Source organism: Spea bombifrons, chromosome 5 (genome assembly GCF_027358695.1).
Source record: "Spea bombifrons isolate aSpeBom1 chromosome 5, aSpeBom1.2.pri, whole genome shotgun sequence".
NCBI classification, from domain to species: domain Eukaryota; kingdom Metazoa; phylum Chordata; class Amphibia; order Anura; family Pelobatidae; genus Spea; species Spea bombifrons.
In genome coordinates this window covers 62678722-62706580 of record NC_071091.1, presented here as the reverse complement: position 1 = coordinate 62706580, position 27859 = coordinate 62678722, and the positions used below count along the sequence as shown (strand labels likewise).

General features: G+C 37.5%; 1 protein-coding gene across 1 annotated transcript; it reads right to left on the bottom strand.

Moving 5' to 3' along the window:
- Window positions 1-873: 873 nt before the first annotated feature.
- On the bottom strand, window positions 874-27262 carry LOC128497301 (collagen alpha-1(IX) chain-like). The gene is made up of 28 exons (XM_053467286.1): window positions 26942-27262; window positions 21910-22018; window positions 19921-20268; window positions 19123-19246; window positions 18335-18728; window positions 18177-18254; window positions 17873-17953; window positions 17729-17782; window positions 16825-16878; window positions 16209-16262; window positions 15425-15478; window positions 14175-14228; window positions 13660-13713; window positions 13040-13093; window positions 11882-11935; window positions 10940-10984; window positions 10251-10304; window positions 10091-10144; window positions 9640-9693; window positions 8866-8937; window positions 8689-8724; window positions 8016-8060; window positions 6787-6819; window positions 6165-6311; window positions 4938-5114; window positions 4485-4575; window positions 4319-4396; window positions 874-1704 (listed from the first exon to the last, which is right to left on the bottom strand). Exons 1-28 carry the CDS (start codon window positions 26966-26968, stop codon window positions 1514-1516), a joined length of 2670 nt encoding a protein of 889 aa, XP_053323261.1. The 5' UTR covers window positions 26969-27262; the 3' UTR covers window positions 874-1513.
- Window positions 27263-27859: the final 597 nt, after the last annotated feature.

The window sequence follows — 27859 nt, the reverse complement described above, 5'->3', positions numbered from 1 at the left end:
CTTAACTTAAAACATCATTTTTTTTTTTTGTTTTTAAACTTTATTTAGCATCATTCATGTTAAATAAAGTTTTTAAAAAAAACCCGATGCTTTAATCTAAGTCCCGGGCAGGGGCGCTGAGCGGTTGCTCGTGAAGTTCTCAGCAACTGCTCGGCGCCCCTTACTCTCCGTGACTCCGTCGCGGTGCCGGCATCTCATGTTGAGTGCCGGCATCTTATGTTGAGTGCCGGCATCTCATGTTGAGTGCCGGACTATTCCGGCGCTCAACATGAAATGCCGGCACCGCGGCAGAGCGAGAAGATGGATGCCTCCCGCTCTCACCGCAGGACTCCGGCAACAAGGTAAGTGGGAGGGGTGTAGTTTGAAGGGGCAGAGGGGGGGGGTGTAGTTTGAAGGGGCAGAGGGGGGGTGTAGTTTGAAGGGGCAGAGGGGGGGTATAGTTTGAAGGGGCAGAGGGGGGGTGTAGTTTGAAGGGGCAGAGGGGGGGTGTAGTTTGAAGGGGCATAGGGGGGTGTAGTTTGAAGGGGCAGAGGGGGGTTAGTTTGAAGGGGCAGAGGGGGGTTAGTTTGAAGGGGCAGAGGGGGGGTAGTTTAAAGGGGCAGAGAGGGGGGGTAGTGGGGGGGCGCCAGAGAAGTAGTCCGCACAGGGCGCCACAACGCCTAAGGCCGGCTCTGGTTACACTGACCATTAGCGATTCCAAGGACCAATTACTAAGATTGCGAAAGACATCATATGTGCCTTTGTTTACAAGATATAAAAAATATAAAAATGGAGGACATCCAATCCACTGTTGTCTTAATACAAAAAAAACACAAAATATTTCGTTTAATAATTACCACTAATTACAATAATCATCAGCCATGAGAAACAGAGCTTTAAGTCATTCTTTTTATTTTAAAATTAAATAGAATTTTTTGGGCATTGAAGCATTTTTATTCACTATGAAATTACATACGTATGATTGTTTTACATTGCATTGATCTGGTCCAATGTTTTTTTTAGAGACTGAGGGGTCTACTCATTCATTTTGATCATTGTTGTCATATGTTAATGTTGATAAAAGTTATAGGGACAGCATGTAACAAGCTGCAAACTTGTCTTGTGAATTAAGAGTTACAGTCACATGAAACTTATGTAGACACACCGATGACTTACAATTGCATTAGACTAGGTGGGGAATACCACGCTATTACGGTATTTCTGTGTGAAGGGTATTTTCCTGGTGAAGGGTATTTTTACTTATGCGCATACATATGAAGCGGCACTACACTATGGGAAGATGTGGGAGGTAGTTGACTTGTTCTGAGTATGTATTTAACATGTTTTTACCATCCATAACAGTCCTTGATGAGTTTTCCTGGTGTTTTTTTTATGGTGAATTATCCACTCATTTCTCTCCATGAAGAAGTGTTGATCACACCTGAATATCGTGTAAATTTCATCCGAGTACTGTCTGTGTTCTATAGTCCATTATCTTTTTCAGTTCCATGTTTTATCCTGATGTTGCTTAGAACTACTTCTTAATTAAAAGACCTTGTTCATTCAACATTGATGGGGCATTGATGCCACAGTCCCTAGCTTCGCAGAATCCTGGGACACCAGCCGGTCCTGTTAACCCTTGTTGACCGGTAGGACCACTGTAACCAGGAGGCCCCTGTGGTCCGACAGCTCCGTCTTTAGCAACTCCTGGGTATCCTGGATATCCTATAGCAGGATAAAGCACATGGTTTAAAATGCATGAACATTGAAGTAAAGGAGAAATTCAATTCAATGAGGGAAAAATCCAATTTGAGAGTGACTGTTTTTTAAAGTGTGTGCTGTATAACAGGATATGTCAGAATGACAGAAATCGGTGCTGAGGTATATATAGTGATGAAATTTCCATGGTCACATTTTCCACTTCATGTCTTGCCTAACCTAGAAGTCCTTCATAAATAACAGTTCTCACAGAGCCCAATTCAGCCAAACACCACCCCGTCATATATAAAGCACATGTTGCCGCAAGGAAATTAACTATTTGGATACAGGTAGGGTAGAGATGCACTTCAATTCAATGGACTGTACATTAAGGGATTGATTTCACGTGTGAAGACAAAGGCAGATGTGCAGTAGGGAAAGTACACTCATGACACATTTTCTAGTCCTCTCCAACACATGTTCACATATGTATAACATAGATAAATGGACCTATGGTCCTTGACAATCTAGACATCTCGGTGGCTGTAGGTGGACGTGTAGGTAAAAAATAATAAAAGGAAAGAAAAAGGCTTCTGGTAGTGGTCTAAATATTTAAATCAAAGCTACCAGTTATAGCGGAGCCTCAGACTCAATGAGCAACTTCTTTTAGTGTTTAGTTACACAATAGCATAGTGTAATGTAATACCCTTACGAAAAAATTACTGCAGTTTTTCTGAAGTAATACTGCAGTTTTTTGGACATGAAAAAACTGCAATACTGCACTTTTACTGCAGTATTACTGCACATTTACTGCAGTTTTACTGCATTTGTACTTCACTGTACTGCAGTTTTACTGCAGTTATTTTTGTACGGAAGTACAAATGCAATAAAGCTGCAGTACATTGAAGTACAACTGTAGGTTTGCAATATAAAAAAAAGTACAGTAAATGTGCAGTAATACTGCAGTAAAAGTGCAGTACAGTGAAATACAAATGCAGTAAAACTGAGATAAATGTGCAGTAATACTGCAGTAAAAGTGCAGTATTGCAGTTTTTTCATGTCCAAAAAACTGCAATACTGCACTTTTACTGCAGTATTACTGCACATTTACCGCAGTTTTACTGCATTTGTATTTCACTGTACTGCACTTTTCGTAAGGGACTGTTCCATATATATATATATATATATATTTATATATATATGTATATATATATAGTTTAAAAAAAACATATTCAGTGTAAGCCAAATGTTCTGGAGAATTACAGATCAAAATCTCACTTTCTTGCTAGTTTATATGTTGGCACAGAATAGTATGAGCAATTCACAACACACTAGGCTACAGATACATGTTTTCTGCAAAAACAGCCCTAGACCCAGTGGCCAAATTGGAATTCTCATAAGCAAGCCAGAGCTTTCTTATGTTCAGAATCTTGATTGAATGGAACTAAGCATTTAGCATCTGTTGATATTTCTTCTCAGTGATTATATATATATATATATATATATATATATATATATATATATATATATACATGTAAAAATGAAGCAAAATGTTACATCATTAAATAATTATCGGAAGAGCGTCAGCATTCAGCAATACAAGTAGCGATGCTGCATTCAGCTATAAAAGTGTTTAGTTCAGCAACACAGGTGGAACAGTACATTTCTAACGTAGTTTGCCAAATCATTATGATGAGATGAGAATGTATCCTTTTTTTGCTTCACCTTTCTGGGCCACTGCCTATAATGATGATAATAATAATGATGATAATTATTATTGCTATCTTTTTCTTGATACAGCATAAATGCAATACAGTTACACAAAGAAAATATTTAAACAGAGTGAAGAAGTAGGCAGAATGGAGATTTTTGCCTATGCTACTCACTTGTAAGTTAAGAAAAAATGAAAATAACGATATTATATTTTTAAATGTCAGAACTTGCCATAAATCATGATTAATGGCATTATACCTCCTTCATCCGACAGTAAAGTTAGTTAAGATTTGAGTAAATATTTTGAAAGAAATTAAGTACAATTCTGCTGTGTTTTTTTTATCCCATTTTGTGTAACTTTAGCAGTAATATTTTCAGACAGACAGGAAAGCAGCAGTCAAAGAACAAGCTGTCCATGCCCTACATTTGCTATTCTTTTCCATAATAGAAACACACAAAAGATGATAAAAAAAATATTAAAGAAATAAAATAGTTTTACTGTACCTAGAAAGGCATCTGGGTAATGCCATGGTTAGAATTTAGGAACTGGTCAAAGTATATGAAAAAGGAGCCCAATACCTGTTATCTCAAAACTCTATGAGTACATTGTTAGTCATCATAATGCCAAATTAGGGTCTCCAGACCAGGTGACAATACGTGCTACAAGCTGTAAGAACGAAGTTAATAACTGCCAGTTTTCCCATTAATCAAAAAGCTTTCTGGGCTCCCAATACTGTGCCCCAGGAACATAACACAAAGTATGCCACAAATAATTATATAATGCCTTGTTAATGATATTATTTGAAAACTGAAGACTTGGTGTAATCAGTGACTACTTGTGGGTTGACCAGGCATTTATTATTTGTATTTATATTTCAGCTATTAGTTTAAATACCAAAAGAAAACAATATGCTGCTGTTGTGCTAACCTGTAGGTCCCTGAACACCATCTGGCCCTGGAAGTCCAGTACCTGGGTTACCTCTGTCTCCTTTCTTCCCTCTTTCACCTAAAGACACGTAATAAATCGGCACATGTTAATTTGAAGGTTTACAGAAGGCCCTTGTCAGTAAGATATATTGATGATGTTGCCTTACCTTGTTGTCCATCAGCTCCTTTGGCTCCAGGAACCCCAACTGGTCCTCTAGGACCACGACTTCCATTAGATCCAGCAGCACCAGGTTTTCCCTGTTAAAAATGAAGACAATTCATCATAACATCCAGGGTAGAATTAGAAGCTAGAAATGGAAGTTATTTGTTGCGAAATATACACTATGAATTATGTATTGTCAGGCTTTTCACACTTTTAGTCCTAAATATATATATACAGACATAGTGTTCACATTTTACCAAGCCCAATAAAACCTTTTAAATATCTCTTGGCAATAATTTTCCCAAGCATTAACCCATAAACTCTGAGGTAGCAATCTTCCATAAAAAAATTAGATTTTTGTTTTTTAAAATGTACATTTTTTTTTTTGTACATTTTATTTAACATGTTCAATATCTATGAATACATTGAAATATGTATATATTTTCCAACTTCCCACCTGTTTTCCATTTTTTCCTGGTGCTCCAGGTGGTCCTGGTGGTCCTATCAATGATACGTTGGCTGTTGGGCAGGCACTGGCACACTTCCCTCTAATGCTGGCGGCATACCGTGACATTTGCTCTATCACCACTTTCCGGCACAGTTCGTACACTATATTATCAGGCATATCTGGGCCCTGTGAGAAGAAATCAGAGAAATTAGACACTGATAACATGTTATAATTAGCCGGTTGATGGAAAACCTTAAGTAGTTAATGCAAATGACAATTATAACGAATAAACATATACATGGTTATATTGACGAGTAATTGGGAATCATCAACTCTAGATTTCTTTCACATGAATGCAAGACTGGTAACAGCTTCAGAAGAAATTATTACATTCTTGTAGCTCAAAAGTGGCAGCAAGAATTGATGAACTAGTGGCTGTTTCACACTTATGTGGAAAGTTAACACTCTCATGAACATTTTCATAGGTTTTCTATAAGCAATGTAAGCGGGAGATGTTGCTATATAGGTATAGGAGGAAAACATATATTTTGTTCAGTTACTGGACCCAACATTTTTGTTGTTCTTTATGAAAATATTTGCTTGGTAACTGGCAAGAAAGGTATATTAATGATGTCCAGTACGGATATCTAGTTGACCCAAAAGTGTGACCTTATGTTTCATATTTAAATTATATCATCACATCTACAATTTATATTTCATCTTGTCTATCATACATTTAGATTTAATTTAGCATTTGTTTCAATACTTCTGGTAACCCTAAGACGTAGACATTAATTTAACCAATGTATACTGTGCTACATTGCTACTCCTTGCCATTAGTCCCCTTTCATTGATGTGTAACATCATGTAGCCCCCTTTGTTGCAATACCCATAACACACAAATACACATTTAAGATGTCTATGTGGATTCATTGTTTATTTCCATGTGTTTTATTTTATGATAAAAAAATTAGTGACAAGCATTACTGTAACAGGGGGTTTAGTTCCTATGAAAAGGTAAAACGGGGACAGGGTATTGGCTTAACAATGTCATCAAGGAAGAGATAGTATGCATCTGCAATCATGAAATGTACATCAAAGGTAGAAAGGATTGAATATGATAATAGTGTTACCTAAATGTACTTGAGCTGTTAAGTGACAAACAGTACATCAAAGTATCGTGTGTGTGCCTTTCAGAAATATAACTTCCAGCCAAAAGTTTTAGAGTTTTCTCACCAGAGGCCCGGGAAGTCCAGGTGGCCCGGGAGGACCTCTTTCTCCGATGTCTCCGCTTAGACCGGCATAACCCCTTGGACCTGGTAATCCAGGGACACCTGTTCTACCTAGTGGACCAGATAGACCTGGAGGTCCACGCTTACCTTGCTGCAGGTAAAAGGATAATTTAATTAATACAGATAGAATAAAAAGATATAGTTTAACATATCTGCCGGATTTTCTTAAACTTGCTTTACTAAGACCTACATACGAGCTAAACTAAATAACATAATACAACGAGGTCTTATAAAGTTACTCTGTGTAAAAGAACAGCATTGTACTTAGGGGACATTGAAAGCTGGAGATGAACATCTACAATTAGTCAATAAAATGAAACTAAGCAAGCTTTAGGGTGCTATTCTGAATGGCATTTATGAAAAAATGCTCTTTTCCACAATCATTTTACAATGTCTATATTTTAGTAGACAGGAGATGTAGTTACCTGCCATGCTGATCACCTGATCTTTCCTGAATCAATACTTCATGTAGTGTTCATAAAAAAAAACAACTTACATTTGTTTTAACTTTAAGCCATTTAAACAATATGTACTGTAAATAATACTAAATGGAAGAAATCACTCACTGTTCCATGGTCTCCAGTATCACCAATATCACCCTGTTTGTAATCAGAGAAAGACGCAATAAGCATCACATTTGTCACTAAAACATGTCAAATCACGTAAGTGGTTTCATTTTGTGACCACCCTAATGATTATAAGCGGTAACCAGGGAGACAGATGAGTAAAATATTTTGGCGGCAGCACAGACAAACAAGGACTTTGGCTGATTAAGTCAGAAACATACAGTATTTGGTTCATTTACAGATTCTGTCACTTGTTAATTAGGGTGTATGAAAACAAATAATAGAAAACTCTAGAATTGCAAATATTATAGGACGATTTGCTTTTGTGGGCCACCCAACTGGCAACACTATTATGTAACCACTTTTTTTTCTGCAATACCTATCATTTTATATATGCATTAAAAAGCACATATTATTTCTTAAATATGGTTTTAATAGTTTGCCCTCTATACCTTAAACCAGCTGCTTCTCAACTTACTTGTGTGCTTACGGCTTCCCTCCTACAAATCAGAGCCATTTGTATCATAGGCAGCATCCAGGAGTACTCAGGTGTCCGTATATCCACAGTGCCCTGTACAGCTGCTCTAACAATCACTCACTCCACACTCTATACCCATAGCCTATCAACCACATGAACGCGCCATCACTGACTCTAACACCATAAACGTACACTTATAAACAGACTCTCTTGTTCTCTCCCAGGCTCTCCCAGGCTCCGCTGCCACCTGACCCTGTAATACCATACGCTGACACACATACACTCATGCCAACAACATACACACACTCTAACATGATATGCTGACACACATGCATGCCACACAGTAACATGCACACACATGCTAACAGCATATAGTAACAAAGTACAAAGATTGTGACACACACTCACACCACACACTAAGACACATTCTCTGGTATAGTTGCCAAAGCACCTGGGAGCAGGACAAGCGGGGACATGGGGCTCAGTTTTCCCTATGTTAAGGATGGCCCAAAAGTATTTAATTTTCAGTCATTTGGTGACTTCACCTTGTGCTCCCCGTGCATAGATTGCACACAAAGCTACATATTTACGTAACAACAGTGGAGGGCTTTGGGTTTTTTTATTTTCACATAAATTTGAAATTATTGTAGCAAAATTAAAAGTGAAATGTATGTGTTAAACACCTGCCACAATACTAAAATGGAATTTGAGAGTACAATCCCATTTGAGTTGTACTTTAAATCATGAATACCTTGGCTCCTTTTTCCCCTTTTAATCCCTGTCTTCCCTTGTCTCCCTGTAAAAAGAGATGTTTTGCAGTGGTTAAAAAGCACTTAAAAATTGCATTTTAGTTTACTTATACAATATGTTCATTGAATTGATTATATGTATTTTATTCATTAGCTTCTGATAGCCCCACATCCTTCAAAAAATGAAACTTAAGGTAGTTTTCCATGTAGGAGAAACTATTGATCATATTACCTTCCTAGGTAAACTCCTAGACACCTGCTTGGTAACAATTCAAATTTCACATCAACTAAAATGGCATGTTGAATATCAGCTCTATGGTCTTTTGTATGCCTATTGTAATGGTCTCCTACTATGCTCCTGAGCCATCTTAATGCCACCCTTGTTCCAAGTTTATATAATTCTCAATTGGATATGAGGTTAATTTCTAAAACATTTTGCATCTTTTTTTATTTGCGGCAGGTCTACCACTTCAGATCTTTTTAGTGCAGCAATTCTGAGCCAATGCTGTAAGAGCTGGATACCGAAGACCATAATGGCAACATATAAGGCATGGGCACTGTAGATAGAAGATTAGGCGGCCATTCTAAATTGATAGATTTCAAAAAGATTTTAACAGTTGAAATTTTGCTTTTACGCTATTACTGGCTGTATGAAGCCTATTGCATCGATATTACCTTTAAGCCGTCGTCTCCCGTGTCACCTTGTGAGCCCTGCGAATATAAAAATGAACAGGTTGTCATTCAGAAATCATATAACATTAAAGAATTTAGAAAAGGAGGCTTTTGTTTTCAAATTGCATAATAACTCAAAAAACATGATTCCATCTACAATGCTTTCTTAGAGGCAGTTACCTTTGGTCCTTTAACTCCCTGAGGTCCTGCTTCTCCTGGTATTCCAGAATCACCCCTTTCACCCTTTGCCCCCTGTCAAAAGAAAAGAAGGCAGTAAAAGTTTGGTTCTGACACCAATACTCACTGACAGGTATTTTCAGTAAGATGGTCAGTCTTGCCCATTTGCCCCAACTTCCACATTGCCCACAAATAGCGGGGGTCATGCTGTATAATATTAAAACCACTCAGCAGTTGCCAGTGTCCCACCCAAACTTTGTGGTCACACAGGATCAGATACTTATTTAAGCTACTGTATTCGCAAGTATGCTCTGTAGTTCCCTGTAGCCCAAGAGCTTATCCTTTGAGGTATCAGTTGTAAACAATAATCATCGGTACCAAAGGTCCACAGATCTGCCAGAGTTCATCTGGGGAGATCCTGAAACTTTTTCCATTGCAGGAATCTCATCTTCCTTCAGTCTATATACACTGTATGCCTCTATCTATAGAGATTTCTAGTGTGTCCTCTTTCTTCTACTATTTGTCTTACTTTGCAGGAGGAAGCACCAAAGTCATTTACTCTTGCGTTCAGTGCACAGTCTGTTATTAAATATATTATATATATATATATATATATATATATATATATATATATATATATATATACCGTATATATATTCAGTATATCAGAATGTATTTGGTAATTAATTACAATAGACTCTAAGTACCTTCAGACATATACTGCATAGACATGAATAATACAAGTAGACGAAGTAAAACACAAAATTAGAAATATACCATCATGCCTTCTATCCCTGGTGGACCCTGTGGGCCTGGGTCTCCTTTGTCTCCCTGTTAAAAAAAAGACAATTTATCAGGAATCCATATTTTAAATAAAGCTGTCAAACTTTTATATAGTTAAAATTAGTGTGGTAAGGATAACTTTCCATGTACATGTATATGTAAACATTGTGCACATCTTATATGGCATTACATTCATGAGATGAGTATATAGGATCAGCGGCTTGGCTGTAATGTAACAAAAGTATTTCTTCATTCAAAGGGTGGTAGATCAGTGGATCACTCTTCCAGCAGAAGTGATAGAGGCTAATGCAGTGAGAGGATTTCAACATACATGGGAAAGAATATAAGACAAGACCAAGGAGCAGATATGGTGTGAGTTCTTACAGCAGGTTGAAAACCCAACTAAATAAGTCGAACAGCAATTATCTGCAGAAAATAATCATACCTTCGGTCCCATTATTCCAACATTTCCTCCTCTTCCAGGAACACCAATAGGACCCTGAAGATTCACAAAGTAATATCAATGACATCTTTGTCCACACATAGCTAAGGGAGGTATTCAATTGGTTCTTAATTTTGCAACATAATTCAGAATAGACACTCACATCTTTTCCAGGGGTACCTCTTACTCCAGGAACTCCTGAAATCCCTTGTATACCCTGTAATGAACGTGAACATGAATATGATAACAATGGTTGAGGCAAAATGTGAAAGAAGAATGTCTGTCTTCTCTTCAGTGGTGGAATCATGCGATGTGCTTCCCTAGGGCTGGTCCTGCCCAACGATCTACCTGCGGCAGGTGCTTTGTGTTCTCTGTATGGAGCACTGGCTTTTGGCATCATATCCCAGATACTACAGAAGCAGTGCTGGCTTGGCACAGACCTAGTGTAACTGCGCCACTTACAATAGAGATCAGAGATCCAAACCAGCATTAAGCAGCACCAGAGAGCATAATGACCCAAACCAGGGTTATTGAAAGGGTTATGTTATTACTGGTTTATTTTGTTTTAACCTGTGTGTGCATGTGTCTGATGTCTGTTTCAGTTTTGTACAGTAGGTTAAATAAATTTGGATGTTTAGAAACTCATAGAAATTGAGGTCTATTCACTAAATACTGAATAACTGGAGGAGCAAATGTCCAACTCACAAATTCACTAAAGTCAACGTCCATAAACACTCCCAAAATATAACTCACAACAATCTGGGGGTCTGCCTACTTACTTTTTTCCTTAAGGATTAAAATGAATATTACTTATGGAAAAGATAGTCTTACCAGAATTTGTGTAATTCTCACCTTTATTCCCTTTTCTCCTTGATCCCCTGTAATACCCGGGTAACCCTAAAGATATAGTGACATAAATCTTAGGTTAGACATTACAGACCATAGCAATATAATAAGGTGTTTATCTATGTAGGATGAAAAAAGCCTATTTTATATACAAACTTTCATCAATCAACCAAAATTGTACCTCCCCTTTGATGGAAATTATATTACAGCATTAAATATGATAGATGAAAGCCATTTATGTTATCATTCACCACTGAAAACAAACGCCTATATCATTTTTTTTGTATCCACTCAATGTTCACTACAGTCCTATTTAATTGTTAAATCCTGTGCATTTTCCTGCACACAAATAATGCATGTATTCTTTAGTTATTGGTGTCTGCTGAAAACACCTGTATGCACACTTCTTGCAAATGCTTGCTAGCTCTCCCATTCTAGTCAATGTGATCCAAGCTTCTTTTGATAGGAACAGAAGGAGCCAATAAGATGTCTAAACACTGATGTTCTGCTACCATACATGCTCTCTGCAGCTATTTCCACTGATTTCAAAGGGAGTTCATGGTGTTCAGTGGGTCATGGTGTTCAGTGGGTCATGGTGTTCAGTGGGTCATGGTGTTCAGTGGGTCATGGTGTTCAGTCTCCAGGTTGTAGGAGCTGTGTTTAAGCATACCCATTCCCCACCCTATTCCCCTCCAACCATCATACAGAATTTAGGTCTAGCCCTACCCTTGAGTGGATAGCCTCACTCAAAAATGTGGCTAGCCCTCCCTCTTGCAAAGCCACTCTCTCCAAAGAGGAAGAGCTCCTGGAGCCGTGAAGATCCCGTGAAGGTATTGGTACAATGCATTGGAGTCAATGGGGGGAAAAAACAATTTTAGGGACTAGAGTTTTCTTTAGTTATATTGTGGCTACTTGTGAGTGAATTGATGTTGTGAAAAGTTAAGTTACCGGGTATCCAATCTCTCCTCGACTGCCGACATATCCTGGAGTTCCAGCATCACCCTGTCATTAGAATGAATACAAATAAATAAATGGTTATTATTCTGTACAATCATACGATTATTTGATATTTATATTTGTGTTAGGTACGCTAGGCAAGGTCATTTCTTAAATACAACCTTAGCTAGAGTTGAAGACCTACATCCTGGCTGTTCCTTATCAAAGGCAGCCGATGAAGGACAAGTCAAGTTCCCCTAATGCTTTGCAGTATAATTTCTGCATTGCAATTTCCAAATTTGTGATTTTAAGGCCCTCTTTACTAAGAGTATTTTGCATCCAAAAAACAAAAGTTTTCACTTTTTGTGAACGTAGAGGGCTTCCTCTTGATACCACTTTTATATATAATATAATTTAAAATGTAATATGAATATTTTATTAAAATGTCACCACTTAAGTTGACCAAAATAAATTGTGTTGTCTGTTTTCTAAATGTATATGTTTACTATCTGATATTTTTACTGGGGGGTTTAAAGCCCACTACTTCATGATGCCATAGAATGCCATAAAGGTGGGGAAGGGCTTTTAACCAAACTGCCACTTTGTATGCATGTGTTTCTCTATAAATTCATCATGGTAGGCATATTAAAGACTCACAACACAATGTATAAGAGACCATAACAATCTGAGCAATCCATACTCCCTTCCTCAGTGGGTTAACGTCTGATGAGGCGTACTATTAAAAACATTCAATAAATTATATGATGATTGGACACATCACAGATGCAGAAACTCTTTTCAAGCCTAAATACAGGGTTATATGATTATTGGCCGACACTAGCATATTTGCTTTTTTCTGTTTTCTTCTTCTTGTAGGCCTAAAGAAAGAGCTTTACTGTTCCCAAAACGGCTGCATTTGGAAATTTCAGTCAAAGTTATCGTATTTAAAAACCATCTCTATTTTCTCTTGGAAAATTGGATATTAAGTTGGCTAGTAGATTACTCCCAAAGACTTGCCAAAACTCTCCAAAAGGGAACATGCTAAACTTTGTACATTACCCAAGACTAACTATTTACAACTTCTATATCTGCATTTCATTATACTCATTAATGTTGCCATCTTTCTTCAGATTTCTCCAGAAATGCCCATAAAATAAAATACTCATGTACCTTATGTCCCTTAGGTCCCTCTGGTCCTTGTGTTCCTGGCGACCCTCGGGATCCCTGTATAAGGAAAACAGGAGGTATATTTGATCTATACATATACTGTATATCATATAATGAACTACTTCTGCTCCTTGTAGCAAATATATAGTTATATACAATTAAACATTAATTTCTCTACAGCTTCTATCATCGTTATAAAATTGCTTACCCTACGCCGGGTATAATAATAGCATAGCACTCAACACTACAGGTAACAAAAGGCGGCATTGGCTAATCGGTAGCTCTTCAAAGACTTTTCATGTGACTTTGTGACATGTAAATAATTTGTGTAATTCAATAAGTTATTTAGAAGAAAAAATCTGAATTTGATTTATAAATCCAAATCCTGCTGTTTACATTCACATTGTAGAACCAAGGATGGTAGGAGGAATGAAGAACCTGGTTAGCTGGAGATATATAATAGAGGCAAGAGCCTACATTTCCCTATACATCCGTAACCATAAATAATTTATTATGTCTGTTAGACAACACATGGTATAGTAATAATAATGTATAGTAATAATAGCCATAGGTTTATTATAGTCTCCTACACATTGATCCACAGAAATATTAATAGTCCATACCTTCTCACCCGGTTGGCCATCAATGCCATCAATGCCTACTTTACCAGCATTACCCTGAAATATAAGGATAGTCCTCACTGTTGACATCAAGCAAATAGTAAAATGATATATAAACATTGAATAATTTAGATACAGATCAATGCTATTATCATTTCATTAGAATAGTGTTTGGAGTAAAACTGTAGATAGATACCTAAATAACTGCTGGGGTTAAATACCAAGGCATATCTGAAACGCTGACCATGTGTAAAAGGTCAGTCTGGTCATAATACTTGGCAATACTGCAGATATGCCCCTGAGACACTGGGCCAATGGGTATGACAGATGATTGCCATGTCCGGAAGACTGGAAGGGAAGACCAGGACAGTGTATACACAATAATTTCTCAGTTATGCGAATAATTATGCTTTAATAGGAAGAAATTAATATACCCCGTAGAATTGACCTTGTGTTTTATATAGAAAGTATAATATTGAAAATATATATTATAAATACAATTATCATGAACTACTTACAGGATCTCCTTTAGGTCCTGGCTCTCCTTGTGGCCCTGTCAGTCCAGGATCTCCCTGTTTGATAATAATAGAAGGCCAGTTGGGTACATTCTACATCATATCAATATGGAAGCCTTGAATGTGCACCATAAAGCTTTCTATGCATTGTCAGTTAAAAGGGCAGAAATCCACCATGAACGCAAGTTAAGGTTACTTTTTGTCCTTAAATGTATTACTAAAAAGTATTATATTTTCTATTTTGCATTGAGCTATGTGGATTATTGTGTCAAACCAACCACATTGATCTGTTACACAGAACTGGGTTCTCAATTTATAAAAGCAGGGACTGAATATCACATCGCTGTAAAATATTATATTATATATTACTGTTATATTATTGCATAGGCATGCATCTTAGTGGATGAGAAGTAAAGCAGGTTTAGGTGGGATAGATAACTGACGAGCCTCATGATTGGAGAGCAGGGCTCTCTCCACCTAATGTATCGGTTTGTCTTAGCCTGTCAATTCTCGTCTTGTCATACCCCTTGAATATATGTATTGTATTAAGCGCTGCGTAAATTGTTGGCACTATATAAATAAAGGATAATAATAATAATGCATAGAAGAACGCGACATGTAAATCTAGTGTTGTGTGGCTATACAAGCAGCCAGGAAGGCCAGTGGATGCCATATTTCTAGAAGGTGGCCCCATGCTGATTCATTACAAGAATTCATTTGATGTCATTATTTGTAGCTTTTCAATTGATTAACATAAGTTTAATAAAACATCTATGGTTTTCACATTATGTACTCTACATGTTATTTATCACGTTAAACTTTAAATCCTGTTAACCTTACCAGTTTGCATTGCATTCAATTCTTACTGCTGCATATTTGGAATTACTCCTCCAAATCCTGATCTGCCCACATTGGTTATTGTCATTTAGGAATATAAAACCCATGTGGCTTTATAGTGACAAAACATGGCAAAGCCTTTCAATACAAGCATAACCATATAAGTCTAATGAGAAATGCTTTAAAAAGTGTTGCTCTTAACCAACATCTAATGTTGATTACATGCAAAACAACATCCGGAAAAAATAATCATTAAAAATTACTGTTTTTTTTCTCAATTCAAAATGTAAGTTTATTAATGAATTATTATCACTTAGCCTTTGTTTTGAATGCATGTTGGAATCACTGTGCAATAAGCAAATGTTTTCAAAAGGAGAAAATCTTTAAAATACTGCAATAAAGCATTATATTTTTACCTGTCTTCCTGGAATACCTTGTTCCCCCTTCTGTCCAGGTAGTCCAAACAAACCCTTTAAAAAGCAAACCAAAACACCTTGTGTTAAGGCCATGTTAATGACTTTAGGGTCTTACTTTCTTAGCTGACTGACATCCCTTGCGGTTTTCAAGTGCCAAGGAAGCACTTGAAGTGGGATTGTGCAGAATCCATCCAAAAAGGACATTTGCCCTTTCCCCACTCCCCCCAATTAAATGCCCTGCAGGAGAATGGGCCGAGCGCATCTCTCCGAATGCACATGATCTACTCACAACCAGCTCCAGCGCCTTTGCTGAATGCTGATTGCAGGGTGCTGTTTAGAACCCAGTGAGCATGTGTAAAGTCTTCCTATTAATTTCAATGGGAGTACTTTCCTACTACTGACTGCTTGTGTAAGCCGTCAACCATTGACAGGACATATTCCCATTGATTTCATTGAAAGTATGCCTCTAAATGGCAGCTTTGAACTTTCAGATCATATCTGAGAATTCTTTGTTAGGTGTTTCATTTTTTGGCACACCTTACCGCACAGACATCAGTACTATTGGATTACTATAAAAACATTCCACCGCTGAAGGCAAAGAGAATAGCAGGGCTGAGACCCCCATGAGACACCTTTAATCTAGGCTTGCCGTCAGGCCTATGTTCTCCTGGTTGAATAATAAGCCAATGAAAACAATAACATGGCTAGCATTTTTGGCCTTGTTATATCACCTCTACAGCACATTTGCCTAATGGATAAATAATAATAATACATGTTTACTTACAATATCTCCTGGGAACCCAGAGGGGCCCTCATCGCCATCTAGACCTGGATCTCCCTGTTATGATATGTAATAATATAATATATTTTAAACCGTTATACATACTTTATATCATGATACATACAACAAACTGTATATTTTCCCTTAAGCAATTTAGATTTGTGCTGACCGATGAAAAAAACATAGATAACGAATTAAACACATGTGTCTGTAGCACCTTAAATAACATTTCTTTAAAGAACACTAAATTAGTATTTATTAAGCAGCCTTTCATGCAGTACTTAAATTCAAAAGGGGTCTGATAAAACTAGAATTGACAGACTAAGACAAACCAATACATTAGATAAAAAGGGCCCCCTGTTTGCGTTCTTAAAACCTAGATGATATAACCACATTACTGATTTGTTTTGGGTTTTTTTATAAAAAAAAATATGGATCATATTAAGGATTTGCTAAATTACTAAAGGCCAGCTAATATGATGTACCAAACGCCACAGGTTATTCGGTTGCCAAATTATAGGCACTGGTCCTTAAGGGTCAATGTCCACCCTAAAGTGACTTCCAAACTTAGTATTATATCCAACATAGATATGGATTCAATAAACACAACTATACATACCCTGGGACCTATATCACCTCTTCTACCTTGTGCTCCTTTTGCTCCTCTGTAGCCCTAGGAATGAGTTGAATAGCCACATTGCATCACCACATTTATTAATATTTAATATGACAAAAATAGATAATACTAGAATCCACAATTCTAAAACATTGTATTCGTTGCAAAAAAATCAATCAATACTATGATACGTGATAATGCTTTAAAAAAAAAAATTCCAACTCACGCTATTAGACAATAGTTACATGAAATCACTTAAAGAAATGGCCTGCTTGTCCCATTTAATTTGCTAATTATATCCAATTATAGAAGCAGGGTGCCTATTTTTAGGTGTAATGGAATTACCTTCCATTTATAAAGCAGCATTTTTTTGCCTAGGTGCTATCTATCCAGTGCACCACCGCTCAATGGGCTGCCTACATCTCAGATCACTCATCTCTCTCTAATCAGCCCATTAACACTATGAAGAACTATGTCTAGACCATCATATTTATACCTGGGAACTCTTGGGGTTTCACCTGGAGACTCTGGGTGAAGCACCACTTCTCTGGGTCTCGGGTCACGGGAGCAGCATTGAGGCACTCCTCACTCCTCGCCCAGTTCCCCAACTACCACTTTCAATATTCATGTTTTTAGGGCTAGCTCCACATGCAACGTCAGTGGACCACTCATGTATTTCAGCGGGATCCCCATTGGCATTAGCAGACCACTACTGACATCAGTAGACCAGTCCAATGACATCCCAAAGAGGGGAGGCTCTGAGTAACGGGAGCCTGGATGTCCCCAGCTATGTTCATATCCCATAGCTCAGCTGTGTGGACGATAGTCACAGAGGTGAGTCCAGGGAACATACAGCCTGAAATTATGCAATTATAATAATGAATACAAGAATGTTTTGTTGACATACCTGTCTACCCTGGATTCCTGTGTGACCTGGCAATCCCTGGCTACCCTTTTCACCCTGTGAAAATAAAATGATATAATGAAATGCTCTCCTTTGTCATATGATGAGTTATGGAATCCTGCTATACAGTAGACGTAAGGGCTTTACCTTGGATCCAGGAAATCCTTGAAACCCAGGGTCTCCTGGCATACAGTTGCAACTAGTTGAGGTAACTAACTCACCAGCACACTTTAGAAAAGGAAGAAAACAAACAATGATAGCATTGTCAAAAATAAAATAAAAGCATAATCTTGGGATCAGTATAAACTCTATAGTGCCATTTGATGTTTAGTACTATGAACATAAAAGGGCACTATAGAGTTTATACTGATCCCTAGATGTTCTCCAATAATACAAAAACATTATTACCAGTTACCACCACTATATAGATCATGGGATTCTGGATACATACCGCTCCAGGCAGCTCACAACAGGTTGCTTCACGTGCTCTTTCTGGATCTGCTGAGATCTCAAGGTGTTGAATTTCAACCTACAAAAATATTTTAATAATTTAAAATAATAGACAGTTATTAATATTATAGAAAGTGGCTAAACATTATTTTTACTTACATTTGCAGTGGCTGTGTTCTTTACTCTCCGAGCCAGAGTACTGAAGCCATCTAACTTGATGGTTCCATAGAAACTTACAGGAGAGGAACCAACTTGCTGGCAGTCCACATAGAGCGTTAGCTGATTTCTCCTGACACTCAGTGAAAGCTTGTGCCACCTGTTATCAAACAGCCTTCCCACATTCTCAAAAGTTATGACACTTTGCCTTCCTATGGCGGCTGAACTGTATACATCGACTGCATTGGTTTCTCCATACAGACGCAGCCTAAATTGCTCCACTCCATTTTGAGCTTCCATTTCCCACAAATTCCAAACCTCTTCTGGTGTCTTGTCCATCATACGGAATGTGGAAACTATTGAGAACTCCCTTGGGAAACCATTCGGGAAAATCAACCTGCATATATACAACAAATCCGGTTAAAGAATCGATCCAATTAAAAATTCTGTCCCACATAATATATATTTAAATCTGTGAGGTGACTTTTAATAAACTGAACATTGCATTATGTAGGGCCAGCTCACTCTGTCTTAGAGGAGAAGTTAGCCATTTTTTTCCCCTTTAATGCATAGTGCTCCAAATCATCTCAAAACTCATCCTCAACCTATCCATTTAAGAAGGGTTATGAGTAGGGTAACCAAAGAACATCCCTTCAATATTACAGTTAATGGGATCTTGGCACTCAGCTAGAGAAATGGCTTTAAAAGAAAATAAAAATAATTATTTATGTATGGACGTCAGTCCACGTGGTATAATTGCATTTACTTCCATAGATAACATTTCTATTCACCTTGATTGTTTTCTTAGTTGCACTCTTTCTCCGAGTTCATATGCCTTCAAGCTTGCTTGTGATCCTGTAATGATCTTTACTCCAGAAGTACTTGCAAGTCTAAATTCTTCGATCAGATCTGTTACTGTAAGAGTTATAACATAACTACGTAAATTGCTGGGGCTACCTAGGGCACATATTTTCAATTAATTGTAGTTTGGATGATAAGGGAAGTTTGAAAATTAAAGTCGACAAATAATTACAATTGTTCACAGTATAGATACACTGTAAAGTTAAAAAAAAAAAGATTTTTAAAAAAATTGTGGTTCTCTAACGTATCTAAATAAAATAATGCTACTTATTACTTCCATGGCAGTTCTCTACCTATTTTTTGGTGGACAAGAGTGCCATTTTTCTTGTGCAGGCAATGAGGGCAGACCTGGACAAGACATTGGGCAAACAACACCCGATGGCACCTTGCATGCACTTCCACGCCCAATGTGAATATAGACACGCGCACAGACACATTCTGCAAAACTAAGGAGTTTGGGTGGAATTCAGAATTTGTGTTTAAGTAAGAGTAATGTTACAAGTTGTCTCTGCTACAAAGTAGAGAACCTCATGATGGTACCCACTATAGGCTTAGCACATTAAGTTGTCCAAAAGGTAGGGCCAGTCCATATGGTATAGCGTGAGCAAGCAGAAGGTGGTGACACAGACCTGTTACCTGCATCTTCAAAATGACAGACTTTATAACTATTAGCAAACGGATGATTGATGATAGCGATGATTGATGACAAAGCAAATATTACGACATACCTTCATGATATGGGGAAAGCTCCGGGGCCGGTAGGATATCCTCATTCTCTCTTGGAGTAGTTTGGTGATAATATGGAAATGTTGTGGTCACTGTGGTCACATCTCGTGCAGCAAAAAATGGTTCAGTAGGAGATTGATAAGGCCCCCCTTCTTCTGTTACAATCTGAGTGTCAGGTGAATACCCAGAAAATGTAACCTCCTCCGTATATATCCCATCTGGAACATTTGTGCTTGAAGGTATGTCAGTTGCTGTAACCAAATAGTCATCTCCTGACCCATAGCTATTGTACGGAGAGCTTCCATATTCATGTAGGTCTGAATATATCTCTTCTTCGTATTCATTATAACCTAAATACATTTTCAATAAAAATTTTCAGTGACATTCAAAAAAAATTTGTGGCGTTCAACCTAAGACAATCAGAGTATGAAATGTCATGCATGACCTCCCAAATGTATAATATTTGTGTGCCTATATGCTATATATCCTTTGTTGTTATTTGTTGTATTCTTACTCACTAATGCCAATAGAAACTCATATAGCTCATTCTAGAACACTGTTTATAGAAATGGAGGGATGTTTTTTTTTATAACCACTGAAATATGTTTGTGTCGGTTCACTTCCAAAAACAATTCATATATTCACAGACTTACAAGGTTTTGGGTTTTTTAAGTACATCCAAGTGTGTGCAAACTTTAATCACAACTTGTGTGCCTCACCTGAAATCCACAACATTTTGTGAAACATTACGTTAAAAAAGAGGTCCAGAGTAACCCCTATTAACTGATGTGTAGTGGAGAAGGGGTATTGGGAGTAACTAAACCGCTTATCCCCGGCATGAATATACATATGGGGTTAATAGGCAGAGGAATTTTGCCTTTTGCATCTAGACTGTGCAGGTGGGTCCAGTCTGATATAATGATGGAGATTTTCCACTGTAATGGTATTAATGAGCATAAAGCTATAGCCCGTGAGCGGTGACATGCTATAGGTCAACCTATACATTTCAATTGAACAAGAGGAGGTTTTATATAGGTGGGTCACACCAGCATTTACGTGTCATTTGGAAACTGATGTATGTTGAAATGTCATGTCAAACGAATCTCCTCCAATTTGAAGTGTCCATTGCATCATAATTCTATGTTTACCAACAGCATTTAATTGCAGCAATTACTTTAAATGACGTTTAGTTGTGTGATTACTTCCCCTTACGTCACACGGTGGATTTTATATGTGAAAGAACATACAGAAGGGTTATAGACAATGTCGTAGAATCTTCCATTTGTCAGTATGACATGTGGACATTTAATGCACATCACTAAAGTCTCCTTGTATTTGAAGCAGACAGAATGACAAGCAGAATTCATCTTACATTTTAGCCATATGACCTTAAAAATGAAGCTTAAATCTATTTTGATTAATATAAAGACATTATGGACATTGGCATCCTCAGGATTTTTTTTCCAGAGGGGGCAAATTGACCCCACTTTCCCCTTTTCCACCCCAATACCTCCTCCCCATTACCTACCTTTGTTGGCTCAGGGGAGAGGTTTCCTGGCTAGGAGGCAAATGTTAGTGACCCAATAAAAATGCTATTACTATGCCCAGTAGTAGTAGCTAACAGACCAGCGTGTACCAGAAAAATACAATAGCTGGGGCGGTAAAGATTATCCACAACTACCCCAGCCTACATTTCCTATGGTGTTCGGCCAGTAATGGCTGACTGGATATCATGGAAGCTGCGGTTAGTGTGTAGTGTCGGCCACCACAACCCCAGTCTATAACTACAATTCCCATGAAGTTCAGGCAGCTTAATATTCTTGTAGATGCAGTTAACAAAGGTTAGTGTTTGTGCTGTAGACTTAGTATGTATTGAAATGTGTTAATCTTATTGTATTTTGCCGAACCGACTAAATGCCCATTCAGTAAGCAATAAAACAAATATCAGACCAGTCTATTAATACCGTTCCTGAGAAGGACTTTTTATTTACCTGAATGTTCTCCAGAATTCTCCTGTCCAGAGATATGATCCGTCTGCACAGCAAGCAGTAAACAAACAGACAGCCATGTTATTACGGACTTTCTCTGCCCGTGAGATCCCTGAAACAGATATTAAACTGTCATTTTTTTATAATAAACATCAGATTGAACATGTTGCAGTTTATGCTCCTAGATTCTAATGCACACTTTCAAAAGTTGCCTTATTACCATGACAACCAATGGAATACTCAACACAAATGCTGAGGTTTTCTGCAAATAGCCTCATAATGACCATATTTGTTATCTGGGTTTGATCTGGACTCATCATGTCGGCTTTTGTAACTGGATTTCAGATACTAAGGGGCACGTAGTCACATGAGCTGATGTCAGACACACTGCACGTGCACCATTATTAGATGCACCAAAGCACGCATGGAGTAAAAAATTGCCGGGTTAACAAAAAATGGTGATAAAACATTTTTTAGAAATATAAGTGAAAGGAGAACATTTAAACAAGGAATATTAAGATTATTAGTAAGATGAAGACAAATAAAAAGAGTTATATGAATGACACTAAAGATCTAGCCACCTGCCTAAATACTGTAGGTAACTCTGTTCAGTTTTTACAGAGGAAGATTAAAGAGGGGGACCTCAGTTAGAAAAGAAAAATAGAGAGACTTGTAAAATGTGCATTCACAGAGGAAGAAGTTCTACTTGGGCTCTGCAAAGTAAAAACAGACAGGTCCATGGGACCTGATAGGCTACACCCAACATTATTAAAAGAGCTTCGACGTGTCCTGGCAAAACTGTTGGCAGACTATTGACAGCCAGGGCTGGTGCAAGGATGCCTGCCTCCCAGCAAGTGACCGCGAGCCGCGGCCGCACTTCTAATGAATGGCCGCGGTTCGCGGCTGCCAGCGCCCCCTCCAAGTGTGCCCTAGGCGGGCGCCTACTTTGCCTGTAGGTGGCGCAGGCCCTGTTGACAGCAGTAGCTCTAAAAGATTGGAAGTTGGTGACTGTAGTACTGCTTTACGTGAAGAGGTAGCAGCAAAGACTCAGCCAGCTACACACCTTTAAGTCTTACGTCAGGAGTTGGGAAATGAATGGAAACCATGCTAAAGGATAGGATTGTTAAATATCTGGTAAGTGGTTTGCAAGATACATAATGGGTTGTCATTGTAACTGAATTGATCTTTTGACAGGATAGCTAAAATAGTAGACTAGGGTAGTAGTAGACATAGCCTATCTAGGTTTCAGTAAGACATTTGACACTGTCCCCCATAGACATTCAAACAATGTGGATAAGGCAATGGTTGACAGGAGACAGAAGGTCTTGTTACTAGTGGGATACCTAGGCAATTAGTATTGGGACTTATCTTTATTATTTTATGAATGATATATCAAAGGTTCTTTATGGTAAAGTATGTACTTGTGCACATGATACAGAGGTCTGCAATGGGGTAGACGTTCCTGAGGACACACACAAGCGCCACAAGGATTCAAAGGTACATAAGCAAGGGATCTCATTATGTATCACTTGGAGGAAAGAAGAGAGAGGGGAAATGAGACAGAAATAGACGCTTAGCTGTAATGTAAGGACGTTTTACTTTACTGAGAGGGTGGCTGGACTGAAACAGGATAAATCAGTGAGGGAATGTAAGCATACAAGGGCTAGGCATAGAGCTCCTTACATCTATGAAAAGACCAAGGTCTCAATACTTACATCAGGAAAAATATGTACACTAGATGAGCCTGATAGTTCTTATCTGCCTTCAAATTACATTTTTTTTAATTTAAAACCCACTTTACTCCAGTATTAAACTACTACCATATAAAACACTGTGTTTAATGCTGTCTAGAATGCCATGAAATCTCCAAAATTATTTTTCAGTGTGAAGGATTCCAGCTTTTTGCCCCGAAAACATTTAAAATATTATCATTTGAAATTGTCCTACATTAAATTTCCATTGTAATTCTATATTTTGATTTTTTATAGATTTTCCTGTTTTGTACAATGCATCATTTTACATATATCTTTATATATATTTACATATATCTTTATTAGAAGATGCACCCTTTTGTGCATGTTTAATCTTGAGTTTACATATGGATCCCCCATGCTGGGAATTATTACCCATGAATAATGAAAACAGAGAATGACTCTCAGAATAAACTCAGTCAAGCAAATCAACCAAGTGGGTGTCACTAGTCATTTTTTTTTGTTTTTGTTACATTTCAGAAATGTTAAATATTTATTTGGCTTTAGGAAATCCTTATCGTTAACATTCTCAGCTCTCAAAACAAGTGAAACATGCATGAGGGTCAATCGTAATAGTAATCAATCAAGAGGCCAGGAAATATATTAAGAAGGTACATATTCAATATTAAATTTATTTGCTTTCCAGGAATGTTTATACCTGGGTAGGCTAACCAGAGCTGACCGTCTTGTGGCATATTGAAGAGTCAGGGCTAGCTGTTGACAAGGGTACTTTGACGTAGTGGCTGGCACTATATAGCCGTAAAGCGTGACGGAATCTCCAATTTTTATCCCTAGGTACTTGCTGGCTTTGCGGTGAATTCTTTATTTTTTTAATACCTTTATGTGCCTAGTAGAAATAGTGTGTCAATGGTTTGGGGCACTATTAATGGTCTCCTAGCTTGTACTTGGCCCCTGGCTAAATTGTGCCAGCACTCCCTTCCACTGATGCGAGCGAGAAGAGCTGTATTTCTGGTGGGGGAAAGTGAGAGTGTATGTATTAAGGAGAGGGGATCTGAACTGTAGCCGTTGGCACAGAAAGGGGAGAATTACAGGTGGGGTGCAGAAAGAGTTCTGCCCGGGATGTGACAATTAAGCAGTCTATACATTGCATATAGCACCATATCATTAACACTGTATGAAGACATGAAACTTCTGTTGATATCCGTCTCATTCTGATGATATTTCACCGGATCTTGCAGCAATTAAAAAAATTTGAAGTTGGTGTATATGGGGCTTTAAAGCTTTTTAATCCAGCTCAGCAGGACATTGCCATAGATTAAAAAGGATAAACATAGTGTGCTGTTTATTACAGTGGTGCATCCAACAACAATATGTCTCATGAACTAGTGGCCAGTCTAGTAGCAGACTAAGCATCCCATACTGGCTTCTGAAATAACTACAATAAAATGTTGAGAAGTCTCATTTTATGACTTCTTTTAGAATTAATGATTAATTTAAATACAATATAACTCACACTACAGGTACTTACACAGATGGATTACATCCACTGAAATCAAATGTTCCAGGAGCCTGACCTAGTAGAAGAACCACTAGAACAAACCAGTGACGCAATAGTCAGATATTGTAATCCATCTTCATATAATAAATGTTTGATACAACTAAATATACGCATAAAGCATATTCTGCTTGTATACACCAAAGATCCATGAAGGCCTGCTCCAAAATGTAAGCTTCTTCAGTGAAAAATGAAGAAATTGCATTTTTAGCACCAGAGAAGAGGTGGAGGCTGGTACAATGTGTTACATTTCCAAAATCCCAACCAAAAACACCTATTATATTGCTTAGTAATATAAAACGTAAGAATTTTATGTTAAGAACAAAAATTCTGCGAGTATGATCATTTTAACTAGTGCTAGATAATAGTGCTAGATAATTGCCAAGATGATAAACTGGAAAACATATTTGATGTATATACAGATAGAAATAGTAAGAGGGATTATGTTGGCTAACTAGCCTCTAAAGACCCACATCAACCCATATTCTTAGCACTAGTTTAGGACCTGGAATGTCCTGTGAGCCCTGCAGCCCACAGAACAATGTAATGTTTGACAAGCAAAGGTGCCAGGGCCTTTGGCAAGTTAGAGACCTTTGTCTGGGAAACCAAACATCCCATTCTATAGGCTGGTATGTCTGCTATGGATAAGTGCAAACAGAAGCAAAACAAATGTGTCCTTCAGAAACTTGAGGTCTCTGTTTGTTCTCGCTAACTTGTGAAACACACAGAGAGGTTGGAGTCAACCAAAATATCGTCGGTAGCTTAAATTGGTATTTTGTTGTTCTAATCTGCTACATTTAAACATGAAATGAGAAAGTCAGTACATTTATGGAAAAAAATAAGATTCCGAATTTCAACATCAAGGGTTACAAAGATAACTTTGGGAACACAATGACACAAGCAAATCCTTATGAATGGATACTGCACAGCATGGGACATGGCATTAGAACTGGAAGTTCAGTAGCTGGAAAATAATTAATTGGTTACCGAGAAATCAGACTGGATCTTTCATTGCGTGTGCTAAAATATATAATATACAAATAAGAAGGATAAGTGAATATTTTGTTATGCATGTTGAAATTAAGAGTTCAAGGACATAGATTGAATAATTTAGAGTATGACTACTAGATGGCTATCAAATAACAGTCCTCATGTGCCTCAAGTTAGTAGGCACCTAACACAAAGGAACTTGAGCTGAAGTCGAGATAAAACCCACGTTACTCAACACTGTGGCAAAAAACACAGAAATGGGGTAATTTGCTTAAAGAACTCAGCACCAAATGTGGCTTATTTAGGTCACATTTTGTGTTATGGGTGGTGAGTATTTAATCTAAAACACAGATTAAATGCCTATTGATTGATTTAAGTAATTAACCAGCATTTTAATTGACAATGCAAGATTTCTTGTTTTGTATCACGACAATTCCCCTTTATCTTTTTTTTTTTCAAATAAAACAAAAATAAATAAAAAGTGTAGACCTGTGCGATAGTAAAATTGAGATGTCATTAAAATGATCAGGAATGAATAAAATTGCTTCAAAACGCATAGACTAGATGAGATGAGAGAGGGGATATAACTGCAACATAGAAATACTGACTGAAATGATATTTATTTCAGTTTAAAAAGTATACAGTTAAAAATGGGATTTTTTAATGTACAAACCTTTTTTTTTTAAAATGCATATTCTATATTGCAACCGATTAGTGGAGCAAACCCACAATTTTGCCTAAAATATGTTCAAGAAAAAAGATTTAAACAGCCTCTTACCTTTGCATGTGATGGAATCATCATCATCTTCAAATGAAGATAGCTATTTCTGATTTTATTTTCTTAAAATTAGGTTTTTTTTGTATTATTACAAGCCTTCTAGCAGCTTCACCATTATTGTGCTATTGTTGCGTTATGAATTACCCAAGCTCAGGGAGAGACGTCTTTACAGCAGCATTTTAAGCACCCTCAGAACTTGGTCTGATCGTCTCAGAGCTTCAGAAGCAACATCTCAACGGGTGAGAAATACCTAACCTAAGAAGTGCAAATATCTCCAAATAAGTCAAGTTTTCAACGTCAGTGTCTTACTGCATATCACATGACATAGGATTTATGAGATGGCTTGGTCATGACACATAACATGCATGTTCAAAAATGGCACCTCGCTGTCAAATATCTCTCTGTTACACGTCTTATACAAAATGCTTGTTCTCCTAGCCTTTGGCCAAGAATTGCATTAAACTTGCACAATGCATTTAGCGAATAAAGCACTGTTCACCCATGCATCATGTTCTGTTATTCGTCTAGTTTCATTTAAGTGCAATTCTAGTACAAGCCACACTCATTCAATAAACATACAAATGACAGCGAGTGTGATGAAGCCATAAGCATTTTAAGCACACATCACTAGTTATTAAAGATGAAGAGCCCGTGTCAGTTATACATGACACATTAAACAATTCACTATGGAAATGCTAAATGCTACATTACTAAAAATATGTGGACATTTGGTCGATCATCTCATTCCAAAATCATGTGCATTGATATGGAGTTTTGAGTGTCCCTTAACTGGTGTTTTAGTTCATTATAAAAGGGCCCAAACTGCCTTTTTTCCCAGCAAAAGGCTAAGCTGGCCCTGTATAATTCATAATTCAACTATACATTATACAGGGCCCGCGCCAGCAAAAGCTTACTGGT